The sequence below is a fragment of the Somniosus microcephalus genome, chromosome 11 (genome assembly GCF_052327205.1).
Source record: "Somniosus microcephalus isolate GS21.2 chromosome 11, FLI_Smic_1.0, whole genome shotgun sequence".
NCBI lineage: Eukaryota > Metazoa > Chordata > Chondrichthyes > Squaliformes > Somniosidae > Somniosus > Somniosus microcephalus.
This window is the reverse complement of record NC_140997.1, coordinates 204,417,987-204,445,906: the sequence shown is the minus strand read 5'-3', so window position 1 is coordinate 204,445,906 and position 27,920 is coordinate 204,417,987. Positions and strand designations below refer to the sequence as shown.

The 27,920-nt window shown below is 44.3% G+C and overlaps 2 protein-coding genes across 14 annotated transcripts in view; one reads left to right on the top strand and one right to left on the bottom strand.

Moving 5' to 3' along the window:
- Window positions 1-1,436, top strand: part of mkrn2 (makorin, ring finger protein, 2) — a 74,924-nt gene extending 73,488 nt beyond the window's left edge. For all 4 annotated transcript variants that reach the window (XM_086001746.1, XM_086001747.1, XM_086001743.1 and 1 more), the window contains one exon: window positions 1,302-1,436. In XM_086001746.1, coding sequence (XP_085857872.1) covers window positions 1,302-1,354 — 53 coding nt within the window. In that variant the 3' untranslated portion in view covers window positions 1,355-1,436. The remainder of the gene's footprint in view (window positions 1-1,301) is intronic.
- LOC147111144 (RAF proto-oncogene serine/threonine-protein kinase-like) overlaps window positions 1-27,920 on the bottom strand; it is a 95,283-nt gene that overhangs the window by 26,449 nt on the left and 40,914 nt on the right. For all 10 annotated transcript variants that reach the window (XM_086001735.1, XM_086001741.1, XM_086001733.1 and 7 more), the window contains 4 exons: window positions 11,255-11,282; window positions 10,007-10,134; window positions 5,027-5,144; window positions 402-486 (listed from right to left, as the gene is read on the bottom strand). In XM_086001735.1, coding sequence (XP_085857861.1) covers window positions 402-486; window positions 5,027-5,144; window positions 10,007-10,134; window positions 11,255-11,282 — 359 coding nt within the window. The remainder of the gene's footprint in view (window positions 1-401; window positions 487-5,026; window positions 5,145-10,006; window positions 10,135-11,254; window positions 11,283-27,920) is intronic.

The window sequence follows — 27,920 nt, the reverse complement described above, 5'->3', positions numbered from 1 at the left end:
TACTATGTTAAAGGCACTATATAAATGCATGTTGTTGTTGTGGTAAATGGCAACATGGTTAGCTCCTCCTCTCTTCCGCTTTCCCATCACCCATAGGCAAAGCCCTAAACTGTTCAGTGGATTTGCTACCAAGAATTGTGAACCAAGTGTTCCTGTTGCAGTCTTGAAGAAAAATAAATATTTGCATTTATGTTGTGACTTATAATGTCATCAGTGCTTTGCACAATGAATCACTTGTGGAGCTCAGTGACTTTTTGTGTAAGCAAAAAGGAAACCACTCTACGCTGGCAACATCTCGAACAGCAATGAGACAAATGACCAGTTAATCTTCACTTCTGGTGGTATTAGTCAAGGGAGGAATACTGGCCAAGATACTGGGAGAAACTCCCTACTTTTCTTACCTTAGTACCTGAACTTCATTCCGAAAAGCCTGGAGTTGTTCTGGTGTTGGATCAGTCACCTTTAGAATCTTTACAGCTACATCACCTGAAATACCAAGTTCACAAGCACTCTCATCAGTTACACAACAGAGGAATCAGTCAGGTTGTCCTGATCTGTGACTTGTGACTTCCATTATGTGTCATCGTGATACCGGGACTGGAGTGTGCATTAGATTAAGAGAAATCTCTCGCTTCTCCATTGGCACCTCAGCGTTACAATTTTCTCCAAATGCTTCTTACAACCACAGGGCCAAAATGGTAACACCTCAAATAAAGCAGCTAATGTCTGGATGGCTGATATAAAATAATTAGTGTGTGAGACCAAACAATGCGCATTTTAAACAAACTGATTACCCGGCCCATTACTTGGTCTCTGATTTTAAAACCTAGTCTTCAGCCACACTGTTATTATGCCATGATATATAATAATTACTTAAAAAAAGACACTGATCACATAGATGGACATCATATTACAAAACTAATACAAGACGGACTACGTAACATTAACCTCACCTCATAGCACTTCAGACAATTAACATTTTGTTAATAAAATCCCCTTTAGGTTCTAGAACTTCCTTGATGAAAAATAAATTGGATTAAAAGCGAATAAATTGGAGAATTGATTGATCAATTTTAGTGATCAATTTTAGTTTTAAGACTTGGCATTTTTCCCCCCACACCAAAGAAAGATCAACAAGGAATCCGAATAATAGTCCTGTGGAGCTATGGGTGAATCTGAGGCTGTGTTAAGTATTATGTAAGATAAAGAAAGAACATGAAATAAAATCTATAATGCATTTGAATTAAAGGATAAGAAAACTTCTTAAAAAAATAGAATTTCTCTTATTTTGTGCCTTCCAGATGCTGCTCTATACTTTGGCTCTCCCAGTGATATGAGCAAATCGTCAAAGTGAGACTCACCTTCAGGCTCTTTAACCTCTGGACTACAGCAGTACATTCTGTGCCAGATCCAAAATAAAACTGTCAAGACTAGAACTGACCATTTTCTTTAGAATCTGCTATAAACAGTCTCGGCTGCTCTTTGCTTTGTTCTCACTTACAAGAGATGGATTTTGGCAGAAACCACATGTATTTTCCTCAGATGCAGCTTGTAAGTAAGAGTAAATAGCCTGAATACCACAGCAATACTGAAGAAATAGTAGAGGAAGCATCAGGAGCACAACAGCAAAATTTGCTGGCGACAGAAAAGTAAAGTAGAGGGCTTAACAAGTGAAATGGACTGTATAAGAATTGAGGAAGAAAATACATTCTGCTTTGACACCTGCCTGTGCTGTATTTCTCTTATATTGTACAAAATAAACAGGTTAGTGGAATGGACAGACAGGTGCAATTCAATGTGGATAAGTTTATGGTATTACAGGAAACTCTTTTTTTATCCAGCACCGACGGGACTGGCGTGGTGCTGGTTTATCAAAAAGTCCGAATTACAAAGAGGTATAGTAAAAGGTACGAGAGCCCCGTACACGGCCACAGATCCAGGCTTCCCCGTTGCACAGCAACAGGTGCAAGAACCCCAGTTATACGGCCACAGATCCAGGAACGGCCACTAATATGAAGTAAAACTTAGCTGAACCTACTCCTGAATTTTGCCGGTTAACAGAGATTTCTGGTTATTTAGGTGCCGGTAAATCAAAAGTTTCCTGTAATACATTTTGAGAGGGAAAACAAGAAATAGGAGTATACGCTTAATGGAAAGATGAAGGGTTTGGATGAACGAGACCTGGGAGTTCAAATACATAATTTCCTGAAACTGCGAGTTAGGTAGATGAAGCCATAAAAAGTCAAATAGCATTCTGGGTTTTTGAAATAGGGGCATATAGAGAACGAGAGCAGCAACAGTAAGATTACACAAGGCAAAGGCTAGGCCACAGTTAGAATAGTGCGAGAAGTTTTGGATTCCCCATTACAAAAAGATTAAAGCCATATAGAGTGTACAGCATAGATTCACAGGATGATGCCAGGGATGGGAAAACTATAGTTATGAAATGATTTGAAATACTAACACTATTTACACTGGAGCAGAGAAGGCCAAGAGGAGATTTAAAATTATGAAATGATAAATAGAAAAGGCTATTTCCTCTATTTGGGGAGTCAGTGATGAGGGGTCATCAATTAAAATTGCTCACTATGGGAAAGGTTACAGAAGAATTTCTTCAGCAGAGCTGTTGGAGCATGCAATGCTTCAGCACAGGGAATAGCTGAAGCAGAGACCAATGTATTTTTTAAGGGAATAAATATTTGAAGCCGAGGAAGATACAAGGCAGGGAGAGAGAGAGAGAACAGGGTTAGTTTTGGATTGCTTCAGCAAAAAGCCAGCACAAACATAATGGGCCAGTGGCCTCCTTGTGTGTTGTAAACCTCTATGGAAGCATTTACGCAGTTCCAATTCAAAGCCACAAATGAAACTGTAAAGAAGAGATGCAACTCCAGTTAGCCTGGCTTTCAGTACAGTTTAGTGCCCAGTTCCAACTCTGGAGCAGTTTTTCATTTTCACATTTAAGTAAAGCTGTGCGTGACCCAAACGTGCTACATTTCCATTACGACAGTTTTGCAAACTTACTCAGCTAATCAGACTAAACAAACCATTCATTATAATCAACAGTATAAATAACCAGCCAGGAGGCAGGCCAATTCACCCACAATCTTCCAACACCCACCCATTGCGGTCAGTGCTGCAATTCCAAATCATATTCTCTCCAGTAAACCACAAGCAGGGCACTGTATGAACAGTCAATGTGGACATCTGTTTATTTATTCAACTTTTCAGAGGGGAATGGAGTTGAACTTTAAATACTGGCTTTATAACACCTATATAAAATGCCAAAAAGCACTCACCAATTTAATTAAGTTTTTCAGTTGCTTTAGGCAGTAGCATCAGATTTTAAAAGCCAAAGTGAAGACATACAGTACATGAGTAACATATCACACATTACATATGGTCTTATGAACTACAAATATGCCAACTGAGACCATTACTCAACAACTGTTACGCAAGACCCATACATGTAGCAGGCAGGTTAAGGGTCAAATACTGCACTAACAAGTGCCAACTCTCTCTGGACTAATGGCTTCTTTAAAAAAAAACATTAATCATTGTAAAATTCTCACATAAACATGATTTTAAGATTCAGCTCTGGAGACTGGGCTATTTGTTACTTACTGAAAATGAAAGTTATTAAAAGATTTAGTTTATTTTTCTTCCTCAGCACAATACACCAGTCACCATCACTTTCTCCCCTCAATGAGAGGATGGAAAACAAACTCCCAGGCCTCATCTACTGCCATTTGTAATTGGGTGTTATGATGTACAGATGAGTTCCTTGGCCTGGTACATCCTCCAGTTTCCCTTCTCTCTTTAGGAAGAAATAGTGATGGTGAAGGAGGTGGCGGCCCACCACCACCTTCTCTCAGCAACCAGGGTTGGGCAATAAATGCCGGCCTTGCCAGCGATGCCCACATCCCCGAGAGTGAGGTTAAAAAAAAAAATTGCCCATCTCATTCAGAGGCCACAGGTTGGCTTATGGAGAAAATGTGATAAAAGTCCCACTGCTGTAGTAGTGGGTGCTTTACCACGCTGGGGCTAAGGCACTTTGTTGGGCGAAAGTAGAGGGAGTTCTGCACATGGTTATGGCTCCATCTGACCCGCGCAGCCAGTGAGCCGGCTTTTGAACTGAAAAAAAACACGCAAGCGCGGACTTTTCAATGGGCCACGCAGCCCAAAAAATAATTATAGGGAACATTGCCTGGGAGTGCTTGATGCCGACGCTGGGTGGCTGAAATTTCCCAACACTAACATCCTTCACTTTGATCAACACATAAAATTCAATGAAAGAAAAAAAATGTTAAAAAGTTATCCATAGAAACACCGGTTGTTTCATGAAAAGGTTTTCCACCCAGATAATGTAGCTGCAGGATTTCAGATCAGGCGGATTTCCTTCCAGAATTACATAAATGATATCCAAAAATTAATTCAGAGTTTCAACATTGGATACGGTAGCATCATGGTTATGTTACTGGACTAGTAATCCAGAGGCCTGGACTAATGGTCCAGAGACCAGAGTTCAAATCCCATCCACGGCAGCTGGGGCATTCAAATTCAGTTAATTAATAAATCTGGAACTAAAAGCTTGTATCAGTAATGGTGACCATGATTGTCGTAGAAACCCATCTGGTTCACTAATGTCCTTTAGGGAAGGAAATCTGCTGTTCTTACCTGGTCTGACCTATGTGACTCCAGACCAGACCCACAGCAATGTGGTTGACTCCTAACTGCCCTCTGAAATGGCCTAGCAAGCCACTCAGTTGTACCAAACCACAACAAAAGAAATGGTTCAAGAAGACGGCACCTTCTCGAGGGCAATTAGGGACGGGCAATAAATGCTGGCCTTGCCAGCGATGCCCACATCCCATGAACGAATAAAAACAAAATTAATCACTATTCGAGGCAGTTCAATTTGGGTCACTTATTAAGTTTTCCTTCTACTCAACAACGCAGCCTTTTTTAAAGAAAAAAATTACACTACATTTAGATGGTGGATGGATAGAAAAAATAATCAACTTCTTACCATGCCATTTTCCTTTAAATACAGTTCCAAAGGATCCAGAGCCTATTCTCTTCAATAATATAATTTCCTCCCCTTTTATTTCCCAGTAGTAACTGGAATCTCTTTGAACACGTGGTCGCTGTAACAGACAGTATAGTGTTCAAACGAACTGTACAAATATCTTAAAATATCAACCTGCTTAAGCACTCTGAAAAATATTAATTAAAAAAATATTAATCATTCAAGCCTCTAAAATCTTCCTGATGGAAATGACAAATTTATCACAAATCTTACTCCATTAACTCTCTGGAATGTATTTAGGGCTCAATTCTCCGCGAGCTGTTTGAATACAATTCGGTCAGCAAAGTGGCAGGCAACAGGTTTGCTGAGGGCACCCCCATGCAGTTCCACATCCAATCTGCCGAGTTAGTTGCGGTGGCAGAGTTGATCAGGATAATTGGCCTCAGCATTCCTGGGTTATGGAAAGGAAAATCAGCTAGGATTCTCACTTCCGGTTACTCCCCAGAGATTACTGCTGGAAGAGTGTGAATGCGAGTGCGTACGTTAGGGTTGGGTTCAGCTGCGATGCCCATCATGATCAAGCCGCCTGGAAACACTCACTGCCGAAGCTCACAAATGAATAACAACTCCTTGGATAAAATAATAGAGGGTGACCATGGAACCATACTCCGGGAAGAGCTTAGTAAAGTAATAAAGGATAGCATTCGACTGAAAACAAGGGCATATAAATTAGCCAAATCTAGTGGGAGGATAGAAGATTGGGAAGCATTTAAAAGCCAGCAAACAATAACTAAAAGATTAATTAAGGGAAGATAGATTATGAAAGTAAACTAGCAAAAAATATAAAAACAGATAGCAAGAGTTTCTACAGCTATATAAAAAGAAAAAGGGTGGCTAAAGTGAACATTGGTCCCTTAGAGGATGGGACTGGGAAACTAGTGGTGGGGAACATGGAGATGGCAAAGACGCTGAACAAATATTTTGTATCAGTCTTTACAGTAGGGGACACTAAAAATATCCCAACACTGGACAAACAGGGGGCAATGGGGGGGGGGGGGGGGGAAGGAGCTAAACACAATTAAAATCACTAAGGAGATGGTACTCAGTAAAATAATGGGACTTAAGGCGGATAAATCCCCCTGACCTGATGGCCTACATCCTAGGGTCATGAGAGAAGTGGCGGTAGGGATTGTGGATGCATTGGTGATCATTTTCCAGAACTCCCTGGACTCAGGAAAGGTCCCGGCCGACTGGAAAACTGCTAATGTAACACCCTTATTTAAGAAGGGAAGTAGACAAAAAGCTGGAAACTATAGACCAGTTAGCCTAACATCTGTGGTTGGCAAAATGTTGGAGTCCATTATTAAGGAAACAGTAACAGAGCATTTGGATAAACATAATTTAATAGGACAGAGTCAGCATGGTTTTACAAAGGGGAAGTCATGTTTGACAAATTTGCTCGAATTCTTTGAGGATGTAACATACAGGGTGGATAAAGGGGAACCAGTGGATGTAGTGCATTTGGACTTCCAAAGAAAACAAAGAGTTGGGATAAATGGTTCGTTCTCGGGCTGGCAATCAGTAACTAGTGGTGTTCCACAGGGGTCAGTGCTGGGACCCCAGCTCTTTACAATCTATATTAACGATTTGGAGGAAGGGACCGAGTGCAACATATCCAAGTTTGCCGACAATACAAAGATGGGAGGGAAAGCAGTGAGTGAGGAGGACATAAAAAACCTGCAAAAGGACATAGACAGGCTAAGTGAGTGGGCAGAGATTTGGCAGATGCAATATAAATGTTGGAAAGTGTGAGGTTATGCACTTTGGCAGAAAAAAATCAAAGAGCAAGTTATTATCTAAATGGAGAGAAACTGCAAAGTGCTACAGTACAAAGGGATCTGGGGGTCCTGGTGCATGAAACACAAAAAGTTAGTATGCAGGTGCAGCAGGTGATCAGGAAGGCCAATGGAATCTTGGCTTTTATTGCAAGGGGTTGCAAGGGGGATGGAGTATAAAAACAGGGAAGTCTTGCTGCAGTTATACAGGGTATTGGTGAGGCCACACCTGGAATACTGTGTGCAGTTTTGGTTTCCATATTTAAGAAAAGATATACTTGCTCTCGAGGCGGTTCAGAGAAGGTTCACTCGGTTGATTCCAGAGATGAGGGGGTTGACGTAGGTTGGGACTCTACTCATTGGAGTTCAGAAGAATGAGAGGCGATCTTATCGAAACATATAAGATTGTGAGGGGGCTTGATCGGGTGGATGCGGTGAGGATGTTTCCACTGATGGGTGAGATTAGAACTAGGGGGCATAATCTTAGAATAAGGGGCTGCCCTTTCAAAACTGAGATGAGGAGAAACTTCTTCACTCAGAGGGTAGTAAATCTATGGAATTTGCTACCCCAGAGAGCTGTGGAAGCTGCAACATTAAATAAATTTAAAATGGAGATAGACAGTTTCCTAGCAGATAAGGGAATTAGGGGTTACAGAGAGAGGGCAGGGAAGTGGACGTGAGTCTAGATTCAGATCAGCCATGATCCTATTGAATGGCGGAGCAGGCCCGAGGGGCCGTATGGCCTACTCCTGCTCCTATTTCTTATGTTCTTATGTAAAGGTAAAAATTGACAGGAAAAAGGAAATAAAAATCAAGTATATTATTTCACATCATCTATGTTTTAAAAAAAAGCTATTTTCTCTTATCTCTTAAATGCCCCCGCCACCCCCCACTCACTGGTTAAGATAACAAGCAGATAATCTCCTCCCTAGCTTTTGCTTATGCTGCCCTGTGACTGTGCAATAGGTGTGTGAAAGTCATTATCTCCTCTGGTTTCCTGTCCCACTTAACACCTCCCTGGATGTTAAAACATATTTCCAGTTATGTGCAGTAGGTTTGCCCTGGCTTTGTGCTCACTTCATCTTTCCACAGGAGGCATGGGGGCACGTCACAATACATAGCATCTCCTTTTTATTTAAAAAAATTGGGCATTTTGTTAATTTAATAGGAAGAAAAGCATTTTCCTGCCCAATGGTGCCAGTAATACAATTCTAAATACAAATTCTAAATGTCCGCCCCTCCCAGATTGGTCACCAAAGACCAGTAAGACTGGTCCGGATGGCTTGCATCCCAGGTTGCTAAGGGAAGTGGGGGTGGAGATTGCGGAAGGGCTTGCCATAATCTTCCAATCTTCCCTAGATACGGGGGAGGTGCCAGAGGATTGAAAAGTGGCAAATGTGACACCATTGTTCAAGAAAGGGTGCAAGGACAATCCTAGTAACTACAGGCCGGTCAGTTTAACATCAGTGGTGGGTAAGGTTTTAGAAACAATAATCAGGGAAAAAATTAACAGGAAGTTGGAGAGGTTTAAGTTAATTAAGGAGAGCCAGCACAGATTTGTAAAAGGCAGATCATGTTTGATTAATCTAATTGAAGTTTTTGATGAAGTAACAGAGAAGGTTGATGAAGGGAATGCAGTGGATGTTGTCTATTTGGATTTTAAGAAAGTGTTTGACAAAGTACCACATAAAAGGCTGGTTAACAAAATTGGACAAGAAATTGGCTTAAGGACAGAAAACAGCAAGTCGTGGTAAATGGTTGTTTTTTTTTTAAGACTGGAGGATGGTGTTCCCCAAGGGTCAGTGCTAGGGTCCGTCCGTCCGATATAAATGACTTGGATATTGGAATACAGGGTAAAATTTCAAAATTTGCCGATGATACCAAACTTGGAGGTGTGACAAACAGTAAGGAGGATACCAATCGACTGCAACAGGACATAGATAGGCTAGCAGAATGGGCAGACAAGTGGCAGATGGAATTTAATACAGAGAAGTCTGAGGTGATGCATTTTGGCAGAAGGTATAGGGAGAGGCAATATAGACTTAATGACACAGTTCTAAAGAGTGTGCAGGGACAGAGGGACGTAGGGGTTCATGTGCATAGATCTTTGAAGGTGGCAGGACATATTGAGAGAGTAGTTAGCAAAACATTATGGGATCTTGGGCTTCATAAATAGAGGTATTGAGTACAAAAGCAGGGAAGTTAAGCTGAACCTTTAAAAGCTCTGGTTAAGCCTCAACTAGAGTATTGCGTCCAGTTCTGGTCACCACACTTTAGGAAGGACGTGAAGGTCCTGGAGGGTGCAGAGGAGATTTACCAGAATAGTTCCAGGGATTTTAGCTACAAGGTTAGGTTGGAGAAGCTGTGGTTGTTCTCCTTGGACCAAAGGAGGTTGAGGGGAAATTTGATAGAGGTGTGCAAGATTATGACGGGTCTGGAAAAGGTAGACAGAGAAAGGCTGTTCCCACTAGTTGATGGTGCAAGAACTAGGGGACACAAATTTAAGGTTTTGGGCAAGAGATACAGAGGGGATGCGAGGAAGAACATTTTTACACAGCGAGTGGTAATGACCTGGAACTCACTACCGACGAGGGTGGTGGAAGTGGAGACGATCAATGATTTCAAAAGGAAACTGGATAGGCACTTGAGGGAAATAAACTTGCAGGACTACGGGGAGAGAGCAGGGGAATGGGACTGACTGGATTGCTCTACAGAGAGCCGGCACGGACTCAACAGGCCGAATGGCCTCCTTCTGTGCCGTAATGACTCTATGACGTGCTTCAAGCAACATTATTCATATAATTGACTCTATAAATTATGCAATGATAATAAAAAGATCTGTGCACAGACTGATAATGATGGCCTAGATTCAGGCTGACAGGTGAGAAAATGAATTAAAATACAAATTTGGAGAGGGTATTTTTTGGATTTACAGGGAGAAGGTCTTTTAAAGTACAAAAAAGACTGAATAAAAGAGTGCAACTTATCAACACTTCTTTTCTTGTGAATTATGTCATCAATTGAAATACAGTCACCTATGTACATCATGCTACAAACACTGTGAAAGGGCTCCAAATCCAGAGTCTTAAGCAGTATGGTTCTGCATACAGTAATATTTAGGTTTCACCAGTTTACTTCTACTTACAATCTTCTTTATTCCTTCAGATGTCGCTGATGGTCTTCTATCTCTGTGAGTTTGAACTGGAGACTTTTGCTTAGATTCCCGTGTTGGACTCAAGCTGGGTGGACTATTCGACAGTGCTGATGAAGGAACTAAATAAAAACACGTAGCGTCAGTTTACTGTTACTGTTGGGCTTCAATTTTTTTTTTTTTTTTTTAAAAAGAGGTTTCAACTGAATCAAAGTTATTTTGAATTTGTGTTCTTGAAAGTTTGAAGTACTGTAAAATCTGCTGTAAATGTCACAACTGAAACTTATATGCCAGGTGGCAATGTGCACGCGAGTGCATTAGTGCATCAGGTCTCAAACCCACACTTATCAGTTGTCTAATAACCAATTACTGACTACACTCCTTGGAGGGGAGAGGATAGTAGGGTCTCTTTGGGGTTCAGTTGACTCAAAGATGACATGCTGACGATGGGAAATTAGAGCCGAATCAACCCTCTGTAGCAAACTTAGCAATTCAATACCTGGACCAAGCAGGTCCACAGTAGTCCAGGGCACTGATATTTGATTAGATACTCTGGCCCAATGGAACCTCGAAAGGTAGGACCTGTCAGATGGGGGCCGAGTTTCACCTCACTTGGATCCAAATAACGCTGCACATCAATGTTCCAATGGCAGGGTGACCCTACACGGCAAGCGACAGGAACCTTAACAAGTGCTGTGCTGGCAAGCTGCGTGGTTTATATTCAGTTAAACTACAGAAGTACCTCTGTGCACACTTGGGGGTCCTTAAACCTTGGCCATTCCCAACCTGCACCTAAACTCTCTGGACTTAACCAAGTCAGGTGTGTCACCACAGGGAGACAGTGTGCACTTAATGACGGGTAAAGTTTCTGGTTGCCAGAGAGTATGTTTCAGTAGCTTAGTTTGGAGACTTGCACACAGAGATGGTTTCCATGTATGTCAGACACCCAGCTGACCAAAATTAAAAAATGATAACTGATAAAAATCTGAATTTAGGTAAAATGCACTGAATAGTATAATATATAAATGGGAATGGTACATCAATTAACAGCAAGCACCATGATGGTGCAGTAAACTGGCACACCACATGGTACTTCCCCACAGGGAGAGGATGGGGGGAAAAAGTCTGCGTCACTCCTGCATGTTTCCTAACAGCATGTTGGCATAAGGTCACTTGTCCTCCAACCTTGCTGGAAATTGGGCAGTATGTTATCAGGAAGAATAAAAAAAATAATCAAATTACCTCTTGGAGTGTGACTTCTTATTGCACCCTGCAAAAGTAAATAAATATATTATTTCTGAATATCCATCACCACAAATATATAATGAAATGGGGAAACTTGATTAATCAACTCATTTAGTTTATGGGAGCGGGTAAGGTGGCAGTAGCTGTCTTCATTCAAATGAAGAGGAATCAGATGTAGTTATTTCAAGCCACAGTGGATAAAAATGGAGGGGTGGAGCAACATAATAAGCTGAATTAGTAAATCTACATTTTGACTTAAAATGGGGAAACTAGAAAGGTAGAAGCAGGCTGCAGCAGTGAGGATTCTGAAAATGTGTCAACCAAACCAAAATTTCTACAAGTCAACTAGTGGGTTATAGTTATTGCCACTCTCAGCTGCCAACCAAAATTGTAACAAAGCAGATGTTAATCAGTTCTGAATTGATACAAGACTTCATTCTGAAAGTATGAAGCACAATTAGGCCATCTACTAAAGACTAACATTCAATCAGAGCTTGCTCTCACTATTCAATCACCACTGGGGAAGGATTGTGCTGGTCATTGTGTGCAGCAACACAGGAATTGCATTTACAAAATGCGTTTACACTGTTACAATACCCACCTTGTATATATTTTCTACTGAGTATGAACTGTTTATTAATAGCAACTTTATAGTATATCTCCCCATTGCAGTCCCCATCCTTTAATAGCAGTGCTGACCTTGGTATCTTCCTGTTCCTCGAAAATCTTTAGCAGCATCCATGGCATTCACCAAATTCTCTCAAGGCATCAAGGTGCCATCTGAAGTCAGATATCCACATCACAAGACACTGCCTCTTTGATCAATAACATTGTTTTGCTAGGATACTGTCCACGTCACATTCAACAGACTGGACTGAACAAGTCCAAAAGGGCTAGGCACAGGCATCAATATGTAAAACACTGAATGAGCTTTCTGCTGGTGTTACTTCTGGCTTGTACGTTGCTGGGTGACATTAACAATAACATTAACACTAACTGACTCAATTACTAATTTTGAACATTCTTAGAACATGAACTGCTAACTGGAGGTGGCTTTAAGTACGAACAACTGATCCTCAGTATTAAATAAATGCCACATGGTGCGGCGCTCCTGTTAGCACAGTGTTCCCATTTTTCTTGAGCTAGAATAGTGGGATCTTTAGTGGCAGAAGGTAGTCTCCAAATCCTCCACACAATCAGTTATAGTGCCACCTGGATTCAAGAGTGCTAAACTAGTTTTTTTTAAATTCATTTCACTCGCAGCGCCACAAGAGAGGTGGGGCGCTTCCAGTAGCGCCCCGTCTCTCTCTTGGGGCATTACCGGTGAATTTCGGGCACGGGGGGCGCTAACATTTCGGGGGGCGCGACCCAATTCCCCCCCCCATGACTCTTCTATTTTAATCCCTTTGTAACAAAAGCTAACATACCATTTGCTTTCCTAAATGCTTGCTGTGCCTGCATGTTAACTTCCTGTGATTCATGTACAAGGACACCCAGGTCCCTCTGAATGCAAACATTTCCCAGTCTCTCACCATTCAAAAAATATTCTGCTTTTTTGGTTTTCCTACCAAAGTGGATAACATTCACACTTCCCCACATTGTATTCCATTTGCCATGTTCTTGCCCACTCAGGTCAACCTGTCTATATCTCTCTGCAGCCTCTTTGCATCCTCCTCATAGCTTACTTTCCCACCTAACTTTGTACCATCAGCAAACTTGGATACATTATAATCTATGTTAATGTCATAGATGAAGGGACTGAGTGTAACTAGCTGTAAATAGTACCCCACTAGTTACAGCCAGCCAACCCAAAAAAGTCCCGTTTATTCCTACTCTCTGTTTTCTGTCCATTAACCAAACCTCAATCCATGCTAATATATTACCCCCAATCCCAAGAGTCCTCATTTTGTGTAATAACCTCTTGTGTTGCATCTTATCGAATGCTTTTTGAAAATCCAAATACACTACATCCACTGGTTCCCCTTTATCCATCCTACTAGTTACATCTTCAAAAAACTAACAGGTTTGTCAAACACGATTTCCCTTTCATAAAATCATGTTGACTCTGCCTAATCATATTACGATTTTCTAAGTGCACTGTTACCACGTCCATAATAATAGATTCTAGCATTTTGCCTACTACTGATGTCAAGCTAACTGGCCTACAGTTCCCCTTTTTTTCTCTTCCTCCTGTCTTAAATAGTGGGGTTATGTTTGTTACCTTCCGAACCTTGGGGACTGTTCTAGAATCTAGGGAATTCTGGAAGATTAATACCCGTGCATCCACTATCTCTGCAGCTACTTCTTTTAAAACCCTAGGATGCAGGTCATCAGGTCATGGGGATTTGTCGCCACTTAGTCCCATTAATTTCTCCAGTACTATGTCTTTACTGTAGGAAGTCACACAACACCAGGTTATAGTCCAACAGCTTTATTTGAAATCACAAGCTTTCGGAGCGCTGCTCCTTCATCAGGTGAAGTGAAGAGAAGCATATACAGTCAGAGAAAACTGCCAGATGATTACAGGTAATCTTTCTAACTGCCCTTTATCACACCTCGGCAGAGAGATAATCACAGCAATCAAAGGCGTGAATGGTGTCCAAACAGGTCAGCCAGGAAAACATTACATCAAAGAACAATGAGGTGGGGTCACAAGGGGTCAAATGTTGCAGATGCTGGGGTCTGTATGAAAAACAGAAAAAAAAAAAAAAAACTTTGCTGGAAATCACAGCAGGTCCGGCCGCATCTGTGCAGAGAGAACAAGCCAACGACGACTCGAGTCTGGATGATTCTACATCAGGTGGGGTTACATGTAGCGTGACGTGCACCCAAGATCCCGGTTGAGGCCATCCTCATGAGTGCGGAACTTGGCTATCAGTTTCTGCTTGACGATTTTGCGTTGTCGTGTGTCTCGAAGGCCGCCTTGGAGAATGCTTACCCGAAGATCGGAGGCTGAATGTCCTTGACTGCTGAAGTGTTCCCCGACTGGGAGGGAACACTCCTGCCTGGCGATTGTTGTGCGGTGTCCGTTCATCCATTGTTGCAGTGTCTGCATGATCTTGCCGATGTACCATGCTCCGGGGCATCCTTTCCTGCAACGTTGGCCAAGTCACGAGTATGTACCATGTACCTGGTGGGTGGTGTCCTCACGTGTGATGATGGTATCTGTGTTGATGATCTGGCATGTCTTGCAGAGGTTGCCGTGGCAGGGTTGTGTGGTGGCGTAGTCGCTGTTCTCCTGAAAGCTGGGTAATTTGCTGCGAACGATGGTCTGTTTGAGGTTAGGCGGCTGTTTGAAGGCGAGTAGTGGAGGCATGGGGATGGCCTTAGCGAGGTGTTCGTCGTCGTCGATGACATGTTGAAGGCTGCGGAGAACATGGCGTAGTTTCTCCGCTCCGGGGAAGTACTGGACGATGAAGGGTACTCATGGTTGTGTCCCGTGTTTGTCTTCTGAGGAGGTCTATGCGATTTTTCGCTGTGGCCCGTCGGACCCACGGCGAAGAATCACTGAAAAGACTACACGATGACATCAACAAGTTCCATCCCACCATCAAACTCACCATGGACTACTCCTCAGAATCGGTTTCATTCTTGGACACACGAATCTCCATCAAAGACGGACACCTCAGCACTTCACTCTACCGCAAGCCCACGGACAACCTCACGATGCTCCACTTCTCCAGCTTCCACCCTAACCACGTTAAAGAAGCCATCCCCTATGGACAAGCCCTGCGAATACACAGGATCTGCTCAGACGAGGAGGGACGCGATGGACACCTACAGACGCTGAAAGACACCCTCGTAAGAACAGGATATGACGCTCGACTCGTCGATCGACAGTTCCGACGGGCCACAGCGAAAAATTGCATAGACCTCCTCAGAAGACAAACACGGGACACAACCAACAGAGTACCCTTCGTCGTCCAGTACTTCCCCGGAGCGGAGAAACTACGCCATGTTCTCCGCAGCCTTCAACATGTCATCGACGACGACGAACACCTCGCTAAGGCCATCCCCACGCCTCCACTACTCGCCTTCAAACAGCCGCCTAATCTCAAACAGCCCATCGTTCGCAGCAAATTACCCAGCTTTCAGGAGAACAGCGACCACGCCACCACACAACCCTGTCACGGCAACCTCTGCAAGACATGCCAGATCATCAACACACATGAGGACACCACCCACCAGGTACATGGTACATACTCATGTGACTTGGCCAACCTTGTCCACCTCATACGTTGCAGGAAAGGATGCCCCGGAGCATGGTACATCGGCGAGACCATGCAGACACTGCTACAACGGATGAACGGACACTGCACAACAATCGGCAGGCAGGAGTGTTCCCTCCCAGTCGGGGAACACTTCAGCAGTCAAGGACATTCAGCCTCCGATCTTCAAGTAAGCATTCTCCAAGGTGGCCTTCGAGACACACGACAACGCAAAATCGTCGAGCAGAAACTGATAGCCAAGTTCCGCACTCATGAGGATGGCCTCAACCGGGATCTTGGGTTCATGTCACGCTACATGTAACCCCACCTGATGTAGAGTCATCCAGACTCGAGTCGTCATTGGCTTGTTCTCTCTGCACAGATGCGGCCGGACCTGCTGTGATTTCCAGCAAAGTTTTTTGGGTTTTTTCTGTTTTTCATACAGACCCCAGCATCTGCAACATTTGAGCCTTTGTGACCCCACCTCATTGTTCTTTGATGTAATGTTTTCCTGACTGACCTGTTTGGACACCATTCACACCTTTGCTTGCTGTGATTATCTCTCTGCCGAGGTGTGATAAAGGGCAGTTAGAAAGATTACCTGTAATCATCTGGCAGTTTTCTCTGACTATATATGCTGTGCCTATATGCTTCTCTTCACTTCACCTGACGAAGGAGCAGCGCTCCAAAAGCTTGTGATTTCAAATAAAGCTGTTGGACTATAACCTGGTGTTGTGTGACTTCCTACATTTGTCCACCCCAGTCCAACACCGGCATCTCCACATTATGTCTTTACTTATACTGATTTCTTTAAGTTCCTCATTCTCTCTAGACCCTTGGTTCCCCATTATTTCCAGAATGTTTGTGTCTTCTACCGTGCAGACAGATACAAAGTATTAACATAGAAACATAGAAGATTGGAGCAGGAGTAGGCCATTCAGCCCCTCGAGCCTGCTCCGCCATTTAATGAGATCATGGCTGATCACCCAAATTCAGCACCCTGTCCCTGCTTTCTCCCCATACCCCTTGATCCCTTTACCCTTAAGAAATATATCTAACTCCTTCGTGAATATATTTAATGAATTGGCCCCAACTGCCTTCTGTGGTAGAGAATTCCACAGGTTCACCACTCTCTGGGTGAAGAAATTCTTCCTCATCTCTGTCCTAAATGGCTTACCCCATATCTTTAGACTGCGACCCCTGGTTCTGGACTCCCCCGCCATCGGGAACATCCTTCCTGCATCTAGTCTGTCCATTCCTGTTAGAATTTTATAATTTTCAATGAGATCCCCTCTCATTCTTCTAAACTCCAGCGAATAGAAGACCAATCGACCCAATCTCTCATCATGTCATTCCTGCCATCCCAGGTATCAGTCTGGTAAATCTTCACTGCACTCCCTCCATGGCAAGAACATCCTTCCTCAGATGCAACCAAAATTGCACACAATACTCAAGGTGTGGTCTCACCAAGGCCCTGTACAACTGCAGCAAGACATCCTTGCTCCTGTACGCGAATCCTCTCGCTATGAAGGCCAACATACCATTTGCCTTTTTAACCGCCTGCTGCACCTGCATGCTTACCTTCAGCGACTGGTGCACAAGAACATCCAGGTCTCGTTGTACTTCCCCCTTCTCCCAATCTATTGCCGTTCAGATAATAATCTGCCTTTCTGTTTTTGCCACCAAAGTGGATAACCTCGCATTTATCCACATTATACTGCATCTGCCCAATCACCCAACCTGTCCAAATCATACTGGAGTTTCTCGGCATCCTCCTCACGGCACACACGCCCACCCAGCTTTGTGTTGTCTGCAAACTTGGAGATATTACATCTAGTTCCCTCGTCTAGATCATTAATATATATTGTGAATAGCTGGGGTCCTAGCACAGATCCCTGCGGTACTCCACTTGTCACTGCCTGCCACTCGGAAAAAGACCCATTTATTCCAACACTTTGCTTCCTGTCTGCCAACCAGTTCTCTATCCAAGTCAGTACCTTACCCCCAATCCCGTGTGCTTTAACTTTACATGCGGGACCTTATCGAAAGCCTTCTGAAAGTCCAAATACACCACATCCACTGGTTCTCCCTTATCTATTCTACCAGTTACATCCTCAAAAAATTCCAGTAATTAGTCAAGCATGATTTACCTTTTGTAAATCCATGTTGACTTTGTCCGATCCTGTCACTGTTTTCCAAGTGCTCTGCTATTACATCTTTTATAGTGGACTCTAGCATTTTCCCCACTACCGATGTCAGGCTTACCGGTCTATAATTCCCCATTTTCTCTCTACCACCTTCTTTGAATAGTGGGGTTACATTAGCTACCCTCCAATCCATGGGAACTGTTCCAGAGTCTATAGAATTTTGGAAGATGACCAGCAATGCATCTACTATTTCTAGGGCCACTTCCTTAAGTACCCTAGGATGTAGATTATCAGGCCCTGGGGATTTATCGGCCTTCAATCCCATCAATTTCCCTAACGCCATTTCCCTACAAATACTGATTTCATTCAGTTCCTCCCTCTCATTAGACCCTATGTTCCCCGACATCTTTGAGAGGTTATTTGTGTCCTCCTTTGTGAAGACAGAACCAAAGTATGTATTTAATTGGTCTGCCATTTCTTTGTTCCCCATTATAAATTCCCCTGATTCTGACTGCAAGGGACCTACTCTTGACTTCACCAATCTTTTTCTCTGCCATTTCCTTATTGCCCATTATAATTTCTCCTGTCTCTGCCTCTAATGGGCCCACGTTTACTTTCACTAATCTCTTCCTATTTAAATACCGAAATAAACGTTTACAATCTGTTTTATGTCTCTTGCTAATTTACTCTCATTCTTTTTTCTCTTTCCTCATCAATTTCTTGTTCCTCCTTTGCCGAATTCTAAAATCCTCCCAATCCTCAGGCTTACTAATCTTTTTGGCAACATTATAAACCTCTCCATTTGATCTAATACTATCTTTAACTTCTCGTTATCCACGATTGGACCACTTTTCCTGTGGAGTTTGTGCCTTAAAGGAATGTATATTTGTTGTAAATTATGTATTAATTCTTTAAATGCTAGCCATTGCTTGTCTACCGTCATACCTTTTAATGCAGTTTCCCAATCTACCTTGGCCAACTCGCTGCTCATACCTACGTAGTTTGCTTTGTTTAGATTTAAGACCCTAGTTTGAAACTTAACTAAATCACTTTCAAACCCAATATAAAATTCTATCATATTATGGTCACTCTTCCCTAAAGGCCCCTTTATGACAAGGTTATTAATTAACCCTTTCGCACTGCACAATACTAGATCTAAAATAGCCTGTTCCCTAGTTGGTTCCTCAACACACTGATCGAGAAAACTATCTTGCATACATTCCATGAACTCGTCCTCCACACTATTACTGCAAATTTGGTTTGCCCAGTCTTTATGTAGATTAAAGTCCCCCATGATTACTGTATTACCCTTGTTACATGCGCCTCTAATTTCCTGATTTATACTCTGCCCTACATTACAACTACTGTTTGGGGACCTATAAACAACTCCCACCTATGTTTTCTGCCCCTTGCTGTTTCTTCGCTCCACCCAAACTGATTCTGCTTCTTGATTTTCAAGTTCCTTTCTCTCTACTGTCTTTATCCCATCCTTTATTATCAGGGCTACCCCTCCTCCTTTTCCATTTTGCCTATCTCATCTAAAAGTTAAGTATCCTGGAATATTTAGTTCCCAACCTTGGTCACTTTGCAACCACGTCTCCGTAATGGCTATTAGATCAAACCTATTAATTTCTATCTGCGCTATTAATTCATCTATTTTGTTGTGAATGCTTCACGCATTCAGATATCGTGCCTTTAGCTTTGACTTTTTTCTATTTTTCCCTGATATCACCTTAGTCACTGATGGGCTATTACCTTTGTTACTCTCTCTCTCTCTCTCTCCCTTTCTGACCCACTCTGCTTATTTTTACCCAAAACTTTGCTCTGCTGAGACCAGGAGCGCACCTCGAGGGAGCACAGAGAAAGTGGAGCAGTCCTGAGCGGCAGGAGCCCGAGACTGGAAAGAGCGCACCTCGAGGGAGCACAGCAAGAGCGGAGCAGTCCTGAGCGGCAGGAGCCCGAGACTGGAAAGAGCGCACCTCGAGGGAGCACAGCGAGAGTGGAGCAGTCCTGAGCGGCAGGAGCCCGAGACTGGAAAGAGCGCACCTCGAGGGAGCACAGCAAGAGCGGAGCAGTCCTGAGCGGCAGGAGCCCGAGACTGGAAAGAGCGCACCTCGAGGGAGCACAGCGAGAGCGGAGCAGTCCTGAGCAGCAGGAGCCAGAGACTGGAAAGAGTGCACCTCGAGGGAGCACAGCAAGAGCGGAGCATTTAAAAGGAGCAGCAGCAACTCAGAGGCAGTTTTTGAAAAAGTGACGTCGGCACAAGGGAAGGAGCGGATTGGTGTGTAGCTGGTGAATTTTTTTTTTTTTAAGTTTATAAGTTTATTTCTGCTGGGTTAGTTCTTAGTCTATTAAATAGAGGCATGGCAGGGCAGCTCAATCCTATGGAGTGCACATCCTGTGCCATGTGGGAAGTCCTGGACGCTTTGCATAGCCTGGATGACCAGATGTGCGGGGAGTGTCGCCAGCTACAGCAACTCGAACTCCGGGTTTTGGAGCTTGAGCGGCAGCTGGAGTAACTGCAGTGCATCCGCGAGGCTGAGAGTTACATGGATAGCATGTTTCTAGAGGTGGTCACCCCACAGCTTAAGAGTATGCAGGCAGAGAGGGAATGGGTGACTGCCAGACAGAAGGAGGAGGACCAGGCAGGTAGTGCAGGAGTCCTCAGAGTGCATCACGCTCTCCAACCAGTATTCTGTTCTGAGTACTGGTGAGAGCAATAGTTCCTCTGGGGAGTGCAGCCCGAGTCAAGTCCACGGCACCAAGGGTGGCTCAGCTGCATTGGGGGGGGGCGGGGGGGAAAGAGTGGACGAGCAATAGCGGTAGGGGATTTGATAGTTAGGGGAGCCGACAGGCGTTTCTGCGGCAGTAGACGTGACTCCAGGATGGTATGTTGCCTCCCTGGTGCCATTGTCAAAGATGTCACTGAGCAACTGCAGGACACTCTGAGGGGGGGGAGGGTAATCAGCCAGAGGTTGTTGTCCATATCGGTACCAACGACATAGGCAGAGAGTTGAGGTCCTGCAGGCAGAGTTTAGGGAGTTAGGAGAGAGATTAAAAAGCAGAACCTCAAAAAGGTAGTAATCTCCGGATTACTCGCAGTGCCACGTGCTAGTGAGTACAGGAATAGGAGGATGGAACAGATGGATGCGTGGCTGGAGAGATGGTGCAGGAGGGAGTGCTTTAGATTCCGGAGGCATTGGGACCGTTTCTGGGGAAGGTGGGACCTGTACAAGCCGGATGGGTTACACCTCAACAGAGCCGGGACCAATATCCTCGCAGGGAGGTTTGTTAGTGTTGCTGGGGAGGGTTTAAACTAGCTTGGCAGGGAAACGGGCACCAGCATACAGGAGTAGAAAAGAGGAATAAGGTGCATAAAAGAGTGAGTGTGTTGGATAGTACTAGAGAAGATAGTACCAGAGGCGGTAGTAGTGCAATATTAGATAGGAGCAGAGTAAGAAAGACTACGAAAAATTCAAAAATGGGTTTAGAATGCATATGCTAAACGAACAAAGTGTGGTGAATAAGGTTGGTGAGCTACAAGTACAATTAGCCGTGTGGCAATATGATGTGGCAATAACGGAAACGTGGCTTAAAAACAGTGAGGACTAGGCACTTAATATTCAAGGGTACAAGGTGTTCAGAAAAGATAGGGAAGGAAAAAAGGGAGGTGGGGTGGCAGTGCTGATTAAGGAAGACATTGTAGTGTTGGAAAGGGAGGGTGTTCTTGAGGGGACAAGGACAGAATCTATTTGGTTAGAGTTGAGGAGCAAAAAGGGTATGATCACGCTATTGGGGGTATTCTATAGGCCTCCAAATAGCGAGAGGGAGATAGAGGAGCAAATCTGCAGGGAAATCGCAGAGATATAGAGTGGTGATATTGGGGGACTTGAATTTCCCAAATATCGATTGGGATAATGCTAGGGTAAAGGGAAAGGAGGGGGAGGAACTGTGTTCAGGAGAATTTCCTTGACCAATATGTTCTTGGCCCAACTAGGAAGGAAGCATTGCTGGATCTGGTGCTCGGGAATGAGGTGGGCCAGGTCGACCAAGTGTATGTGGGAGAACACTTGGGTACAAGTGATCATCGTATCATAAGATTTAGATTAGCAATAGAGAGGAGCAAGGAACAATCTAGAGTGGAACTTCTAAACTGGAATAGGGCTAACTTCAATGGGATGTGAAAGGATCTAGCCAGGGTAAAATGGAACCAAACACTGACAGAAAAAACTGTAACGGAACAATGTGTGATCTTTAAGGAGGAGATGTTCCAAGTACAGGCAAGGTACATTTCAACAAGAGGGAAGGGTAAGGGAAGCAAAGCAAGGGCTCCTTGGATGACATAGATAGAGAAGATGATGAAACAAAAAAAAGAGGGTGTATGATGCATGTCAAGGGAGAACCAGACCAAATACAAATACAATCAGTTGAGAGGGGGATGTGAAGATGAAAATATGATTGGCAAAGAGAGAATATGAGAGTAGAATGGCGGTTAACATAAAAGGGAACCCAAAAATCTTCTACCAGCATGTAAACAGGAAGCAGGTAGTAAGAGGCGGGGTGGGGCCTATTAGGGACAAAAGGTGATATATGCTTAGAGGCGCAGGGCAAGGCTGGAATACAAAATGAGTACTTTGTATCTGTGTTTACTAAGGAGGTGGATGCTGACAAAATATCGGTAGAAGTGGAAAAGGTAGAAGCAATGGAAGGGGTGAAAATTGATAGACAGGATGTATTGATGAGGCTGGGTATGCTTAGAGTGGATAAGTCACCTGGTCCAGATGGCTTGCATCCCAGGTTGCTAAGGGAATTGGGGGAGGAGATAGCAGAAGGGCTTGCCATAATTTTCCAATTTTCCCTAGATGCGGGGGAGGTGCCTGAGGATTGGAAAGTGGCAAATGTGACACCATTGTTCAAGAAAGGGTGCAAGGACAATCCTAGTTACTACAGGCTGGTCAGTTTAACATCAGTGGTGGGTAAGGTTTTAGAAACAATTATCAAGGAAAATATTAACAGGCACTTGGAGAGATTTAAACTAATTAAGGAGAGTCAACACGGATTTGTAAAAGGCAGATCGTGTTTGACTAATCTAATTGAATTTTTTGATTAAGTAACAGGGAGAATCGATGAAGGGAATGCAATGGATGTTGTCTACATGGATTTTAGGAAGGTGTTTGACAACATACCACATAAAAGGCTGGTTAACAAAATTGAGGCTCATGGAATAGGTGGATCAGTGGCAGCTTGGATAAGGAATTGGCTTAAGGTCAGAAAACAGCGAGTTGTAGTAAATGGCTGTTTTTCAGACTGGAGGATGGTAGACAGTGGTCTTCCCCAAGGGTCAGTGCTGGGGCCACTGCTTTTTTCGGTATACATAAATGACGTGGATATTGGAATACAGAGTAGAATTTCTAAATTGGCCGATGACACCAAACTTGGGGGTGTGGCAAACAGTGAGGATGATATCAATCGACTGCAACAGGACATAGATAGAAAGACGAGCAGAATGGGCAGACGGAATTTAATACAGAGAAGTGTGAGGTGATGCATTTTGGCAGAAGGAACAGGGAGAGGCAATATACACTTAATGGCACAGTTTGAAAGAGTGTGCAGGGACAGAGGGACCTGGGAGTTAATGTGCATAGGTCCCTGAAGGTGGCAGGACATATTGAGAGAGTGGTTAACAAAGCATATGGGAAATAACAACAGAAAATGCTGGAAAAACTCAGCAGGCCAGGCAACATCCGTGGAGAGAAGTTAGAATCGACGTTTCGGGTCTAACCCTTTTTCAAAACTGGAAAGGAAATGAAATAGATCGAAAGGCAGGGCTGGGGGGGGGGAACAAAAGAAGTGAATAGACATTATGAGGTATTCAAAACGAGACGAGATGGTGATAGGACTAGTAAAGAGACAAAAGATGGCTCAGATTAGGTGTGCCACAAAGCATATGGGATCTTGGACTTCACCCTTTAGGAAGGATGTAAAGGCCCTGGAGAAAGTGCAGAGGAGATTTACCAGAATGATTCCGGGGATGGGGGATCTTAGCTACAAGGACAGGTTGGAGAAACCGGATTTGTTTTCATTAGAGCAGAGGAGGTTGAGGGGTGATTTGATAGAGGTGTACAAGATTATGACGGGTTTGGATAGGCTAGACGGGGAAAGGCTGTTCCCACTAGTTGATGGTACAAGGACTAGGGGACACAGATTTAAGGTTTTGGGAAAGAGATACAGGGGGGATGTGAGGAAAAACTTTTTAAGCAGCGAGTGGCGAGGACCTGGAACTTGCTTTCGACAGAGGTGGTGGAAGCGGAGACACTCAATGTTTTCAAGGGGAGACTGCATAGGCACTTGAGGGAAATAAACTTGCAGGGCTACGGGGATAGAGCGGGGGAATGGGACTGACTGGATTGCTCTACAGAGAGCTGGCACAGACTCAATGGGCCGAATGGCCTCCTACTGTGCCGTTATGAATCTATGACTCTAGAGCCTTGACATTTCCCTTGCTGCTTTTAAATTTACTCTTTCCTGAATCCCCCCCCCACCACTTCATTAGTTTAAATCCCTGTCTACTGCCCTAGTTATTCGATTCACCAGGACACTAGTTTCAGCCTGGTTTAAGTGGAGCCCATCCCAACGGAACAGCTCCCTCTTTCCCCAGTACTGGTGCTAGTGGCCCATGAAGTGAAACCCCTGCCTCCCACAGCACTCTTCTAGCCGCGCATTTAACTTTCAAATCTGTTTATCCCTATGCCAACTGGCGCATGGCTCAGGTAATAATCCAGAGATTACTCCTTTGAGGTTCTGCTTTTTAATTCGGACCCCAACTGCTCAAACTCTCTCAGCAGAACCTCATTCCTTGTTCTACCTATGTTGTTGGTTCCTACGTGGACCACGACAACTGGATCCTCCCCTTTCCACTCCAAGTTCTTCTCCAGCCGTGAGGAGGTCTTTATAACCCTGGCACTGGGCAGGCAACACAGCCTTTGGTATGCAGCTGCAGAGAACAGTATCTATCCCCCTGACTATACTGTCGTCTACCACTACCACATTCCTTTTTACTCCCCCCACTTGAATGGCCTCCTGTACCACGGTGCCGTGGTCAGTTTGCCCATCCTCCCTGCAGTCCTTGTTCTCATCCATACAGGCAGCAAGTACCTCGTACCTGTTAGACAAGGTCAAGGGCTGAGGCTCCGACATCACTATATCCTGGGTCCCCATACCTTCCTGACTCGCAGGCACACTCTCCTGTCCCTGACCACTGACTAACTCTAAAGTACTGCTTAACCGAAGGGGTGTGACTGCCTCTTGGAACAATGTGTCCAGGTAACTCTCCCCTTCCCTGATGCATCGCAATGTCTGCAGTTCGGACTCCAGCTCAACAACTCTGAGCTGAAGTTCCTCGAACTGCAGGCATTTACCGCAGATGTGGTTGCTCAGGATCTCGTTGGTCTCCACCAACTCCCACATGCTGCAGTTACAACACACCACCTGCATTGCCATTTCTTTCTAACCTTATTTATATAATTATTAGTTACAGTTTTCATTCAAATGATTATTTTTAGTTTTAATTAATTTAGTTTAAGTTATTAATTCAATAAAGTTGTAGTAGTTAATATTCTCCCAGTCCTGAATTTAATCCACTTATCTAACCTAGAGAGCAAAAGAGCTGTAATACTCACCAACCAATCACCTACCTGTCCTGTGACGTCACTCCTTGTTTTTTTTTGTTTTCAGGTCGCCGCTCAGCACCCTTTAAGCTGCCACCTCCGCTACTGCCACTCCTGCTCAGGTCCGCGGTGTGTCCTGGGCCTTCTCTGGTGCTCCCTTTATGGTGCTGCCTCCGCTCAGTCACTCTGAACTGTAAATTTTCTGGAAATATATATTCATTCACGGGATGTGGACATTGTTGGCATGGCCAGCATTTATTGCCCATCCCTTATTGCCAGTGAAGATGATGGTGAGCTGCCTTGTTGAACAGCTGCAGTCCGTGTGGTGAAGGTACTCCCACAGTGCTGCTAGGTAGAGACTTCCTATGCTTGTGAAAGACAACGTTGTTACAAAACACCATAGGTTTGACCCAGCGACAATGAAGGAATGATATATTTCCAAGTCAGGATGGTGTGTGACTTGGAGGTGGTGGTGTTCCCATGCGCTTGTTGCCCTTATCCTTCTAGCTGCTAGAGGTCACAGATTTGGGAAGTGCTGTCGAAGAAGCCTTGGCGAGTTGCTATAGTGCATCAATGCAGCCACATTGTGCTGGTGGTGAAGTGAGTAAATGTTTAAGGTGATGGATGGGATGCTGATCAAGTGGGCTGCTTTGTCCTGGATGGTGTCGAGCTTCTTGAGTGTTGTTGGAGCTGCACTCATCCAGGCAAGTGGAGAATATTCCATCACACGCTGGACTTGTGCCTTATAGGTGGAGGAAAGGTTTTGGGGAATCAGGAAGTGATTCACTCGCCGCAGAATACCCAGCCTTTGACCTGCTCTTGTAGCCACAGTATTTATGTGGCTGGTCCTGTTAAGTTTCTGGTCAATAGTGACCCCCCAGGATGTTGATAGTTGGGGACTCAACAATGGTAATGACATTGAATGTCATGGGGAAGTGGTTAGACTCTCTCTTGTTGGAGATAGTCATTGCCCGGCACTTGTGTGGCTGTGATGATTGGCCTCCAACAACCAAAACCATCTTCCTTTGTGCTGGGTATAACTCCAGCCAGCGTTTTCCCCCTGATCCCCATTGACTTCAAGTTTACTAGAGCTCCTTGATGCCACACTCTGTCAAATGCTGCCTTGATGTCAAGGATAGTCACTCTCACCTCACCTCTGGAATTCAGCTCTTTTAGTCCATGTTTGGACCAAGGCCGTAAGGAGGTCTGAAGCAGAGTAATCCTGGCGGAATCCAAACTGGGCATCGGTGAACAGGTTATTGGTAAGTGCTGCTTGATGGCACTGTCGACGACCTTCCTTCACTTACTGATGATTGAGAGTAGGCTGATGGGGCAGTAATTGGCCTGCTTTTTGTGGACAGGGCATATCTGTGCAATTTTCCACTTTGTCGGGTAGATACCAGTGTTGTAGCTGTACTGGAACAGCTTGGCTAGTTCTGGAGCACAAGCCTTTATCACTACAGCGGGGATGTGTCAGGGCCCATAGCCTTTGCCATATCTAGTACGCTCAGCCGTTTCTTGATATCACGTGGAGTGAATCAAATTGGCTGAAGACTGGCATGTGTGATGGTGGGGACCGGAGGAGTAGGCCGATATGGATTATCCATTCAGCACTTCTGGCTGAAGATGGTTGCAAACACTTCAGCCTTCTCTTTTACATTCACATACTGGGCTCCACCATCATCGAGGATGGGGACATTCATGGAGCCTCCTCCTTCCATTAGTTGTTTAACTGTCCACCACCATTCACAACTGAATGTGGTTGGGCTGCAGAGCTTTGATCTGGTCTGTTGGTCGTGAGATCGCTTAGCTCTGGCTGTAGCATGCAGCTTCTGCTGTTTAGTCCTGCGTGTATAACTTCAACAGGTTGGCACCTTATTTTTAGGCATGCTGCTTCTGGCATGCTCTTCTACACTCTTAATTGAACTAGGGTTGGTCGCCTGGCTTGATATTAATGGTAGAGTGAGGGATATGCCGGGCCATGAGGTTACAGATGGTGGCGGAATACAATTCTGCAGCGCCTCATGGATGCCCAGTTTTGAGCTGCTAGATCTGTTCTGAATCTATCCCATTTAGCACAGTGGTAGTGCCACACAACACCATGGAGGGTGTCCTCAGTGTGGAGACAGGAATTCGTCTCCAAAAGGACTGTGCGATGGTCATCCTTACCAATGTTGTCATGGACAGATGCATCTGTAACAGGTAGATTGGGGAGGATGAGGTCAAGTAAGTTTTTCCCTTGTGTTGGTTCTCACTCCCTGCTGCAGGCCCAGTCTGGCAGCTATGTCCTTCAGGACTCGGCCAGCTCGGTCAGTAGTGGTGTTACCGAGCCACTCTTGGTGATGGACATTGAAGTCCCCCACCCAGAGTACATTCAGTGCCCTTGCTACCCGCAGTGCTACTGCCATATGGGCCTGACTTTCAGAGCAAGTTTAATTCTGTGAGTTCTTTGTCAAAGATAGTAACGTAGTGGTAATAGTAACTTGTTCATGTGGTTTGTGTTTGAGACTCAAAATTAAATGACCATCTTAGCTGAAAACAGGACCTATGACAACACCATAAATGACAAATCTAAACACTAGACAGGAGCAATGAACAATCTGTTTGTTTGAGCTTCTGTCAGTTTGAAAGCACATCCTGT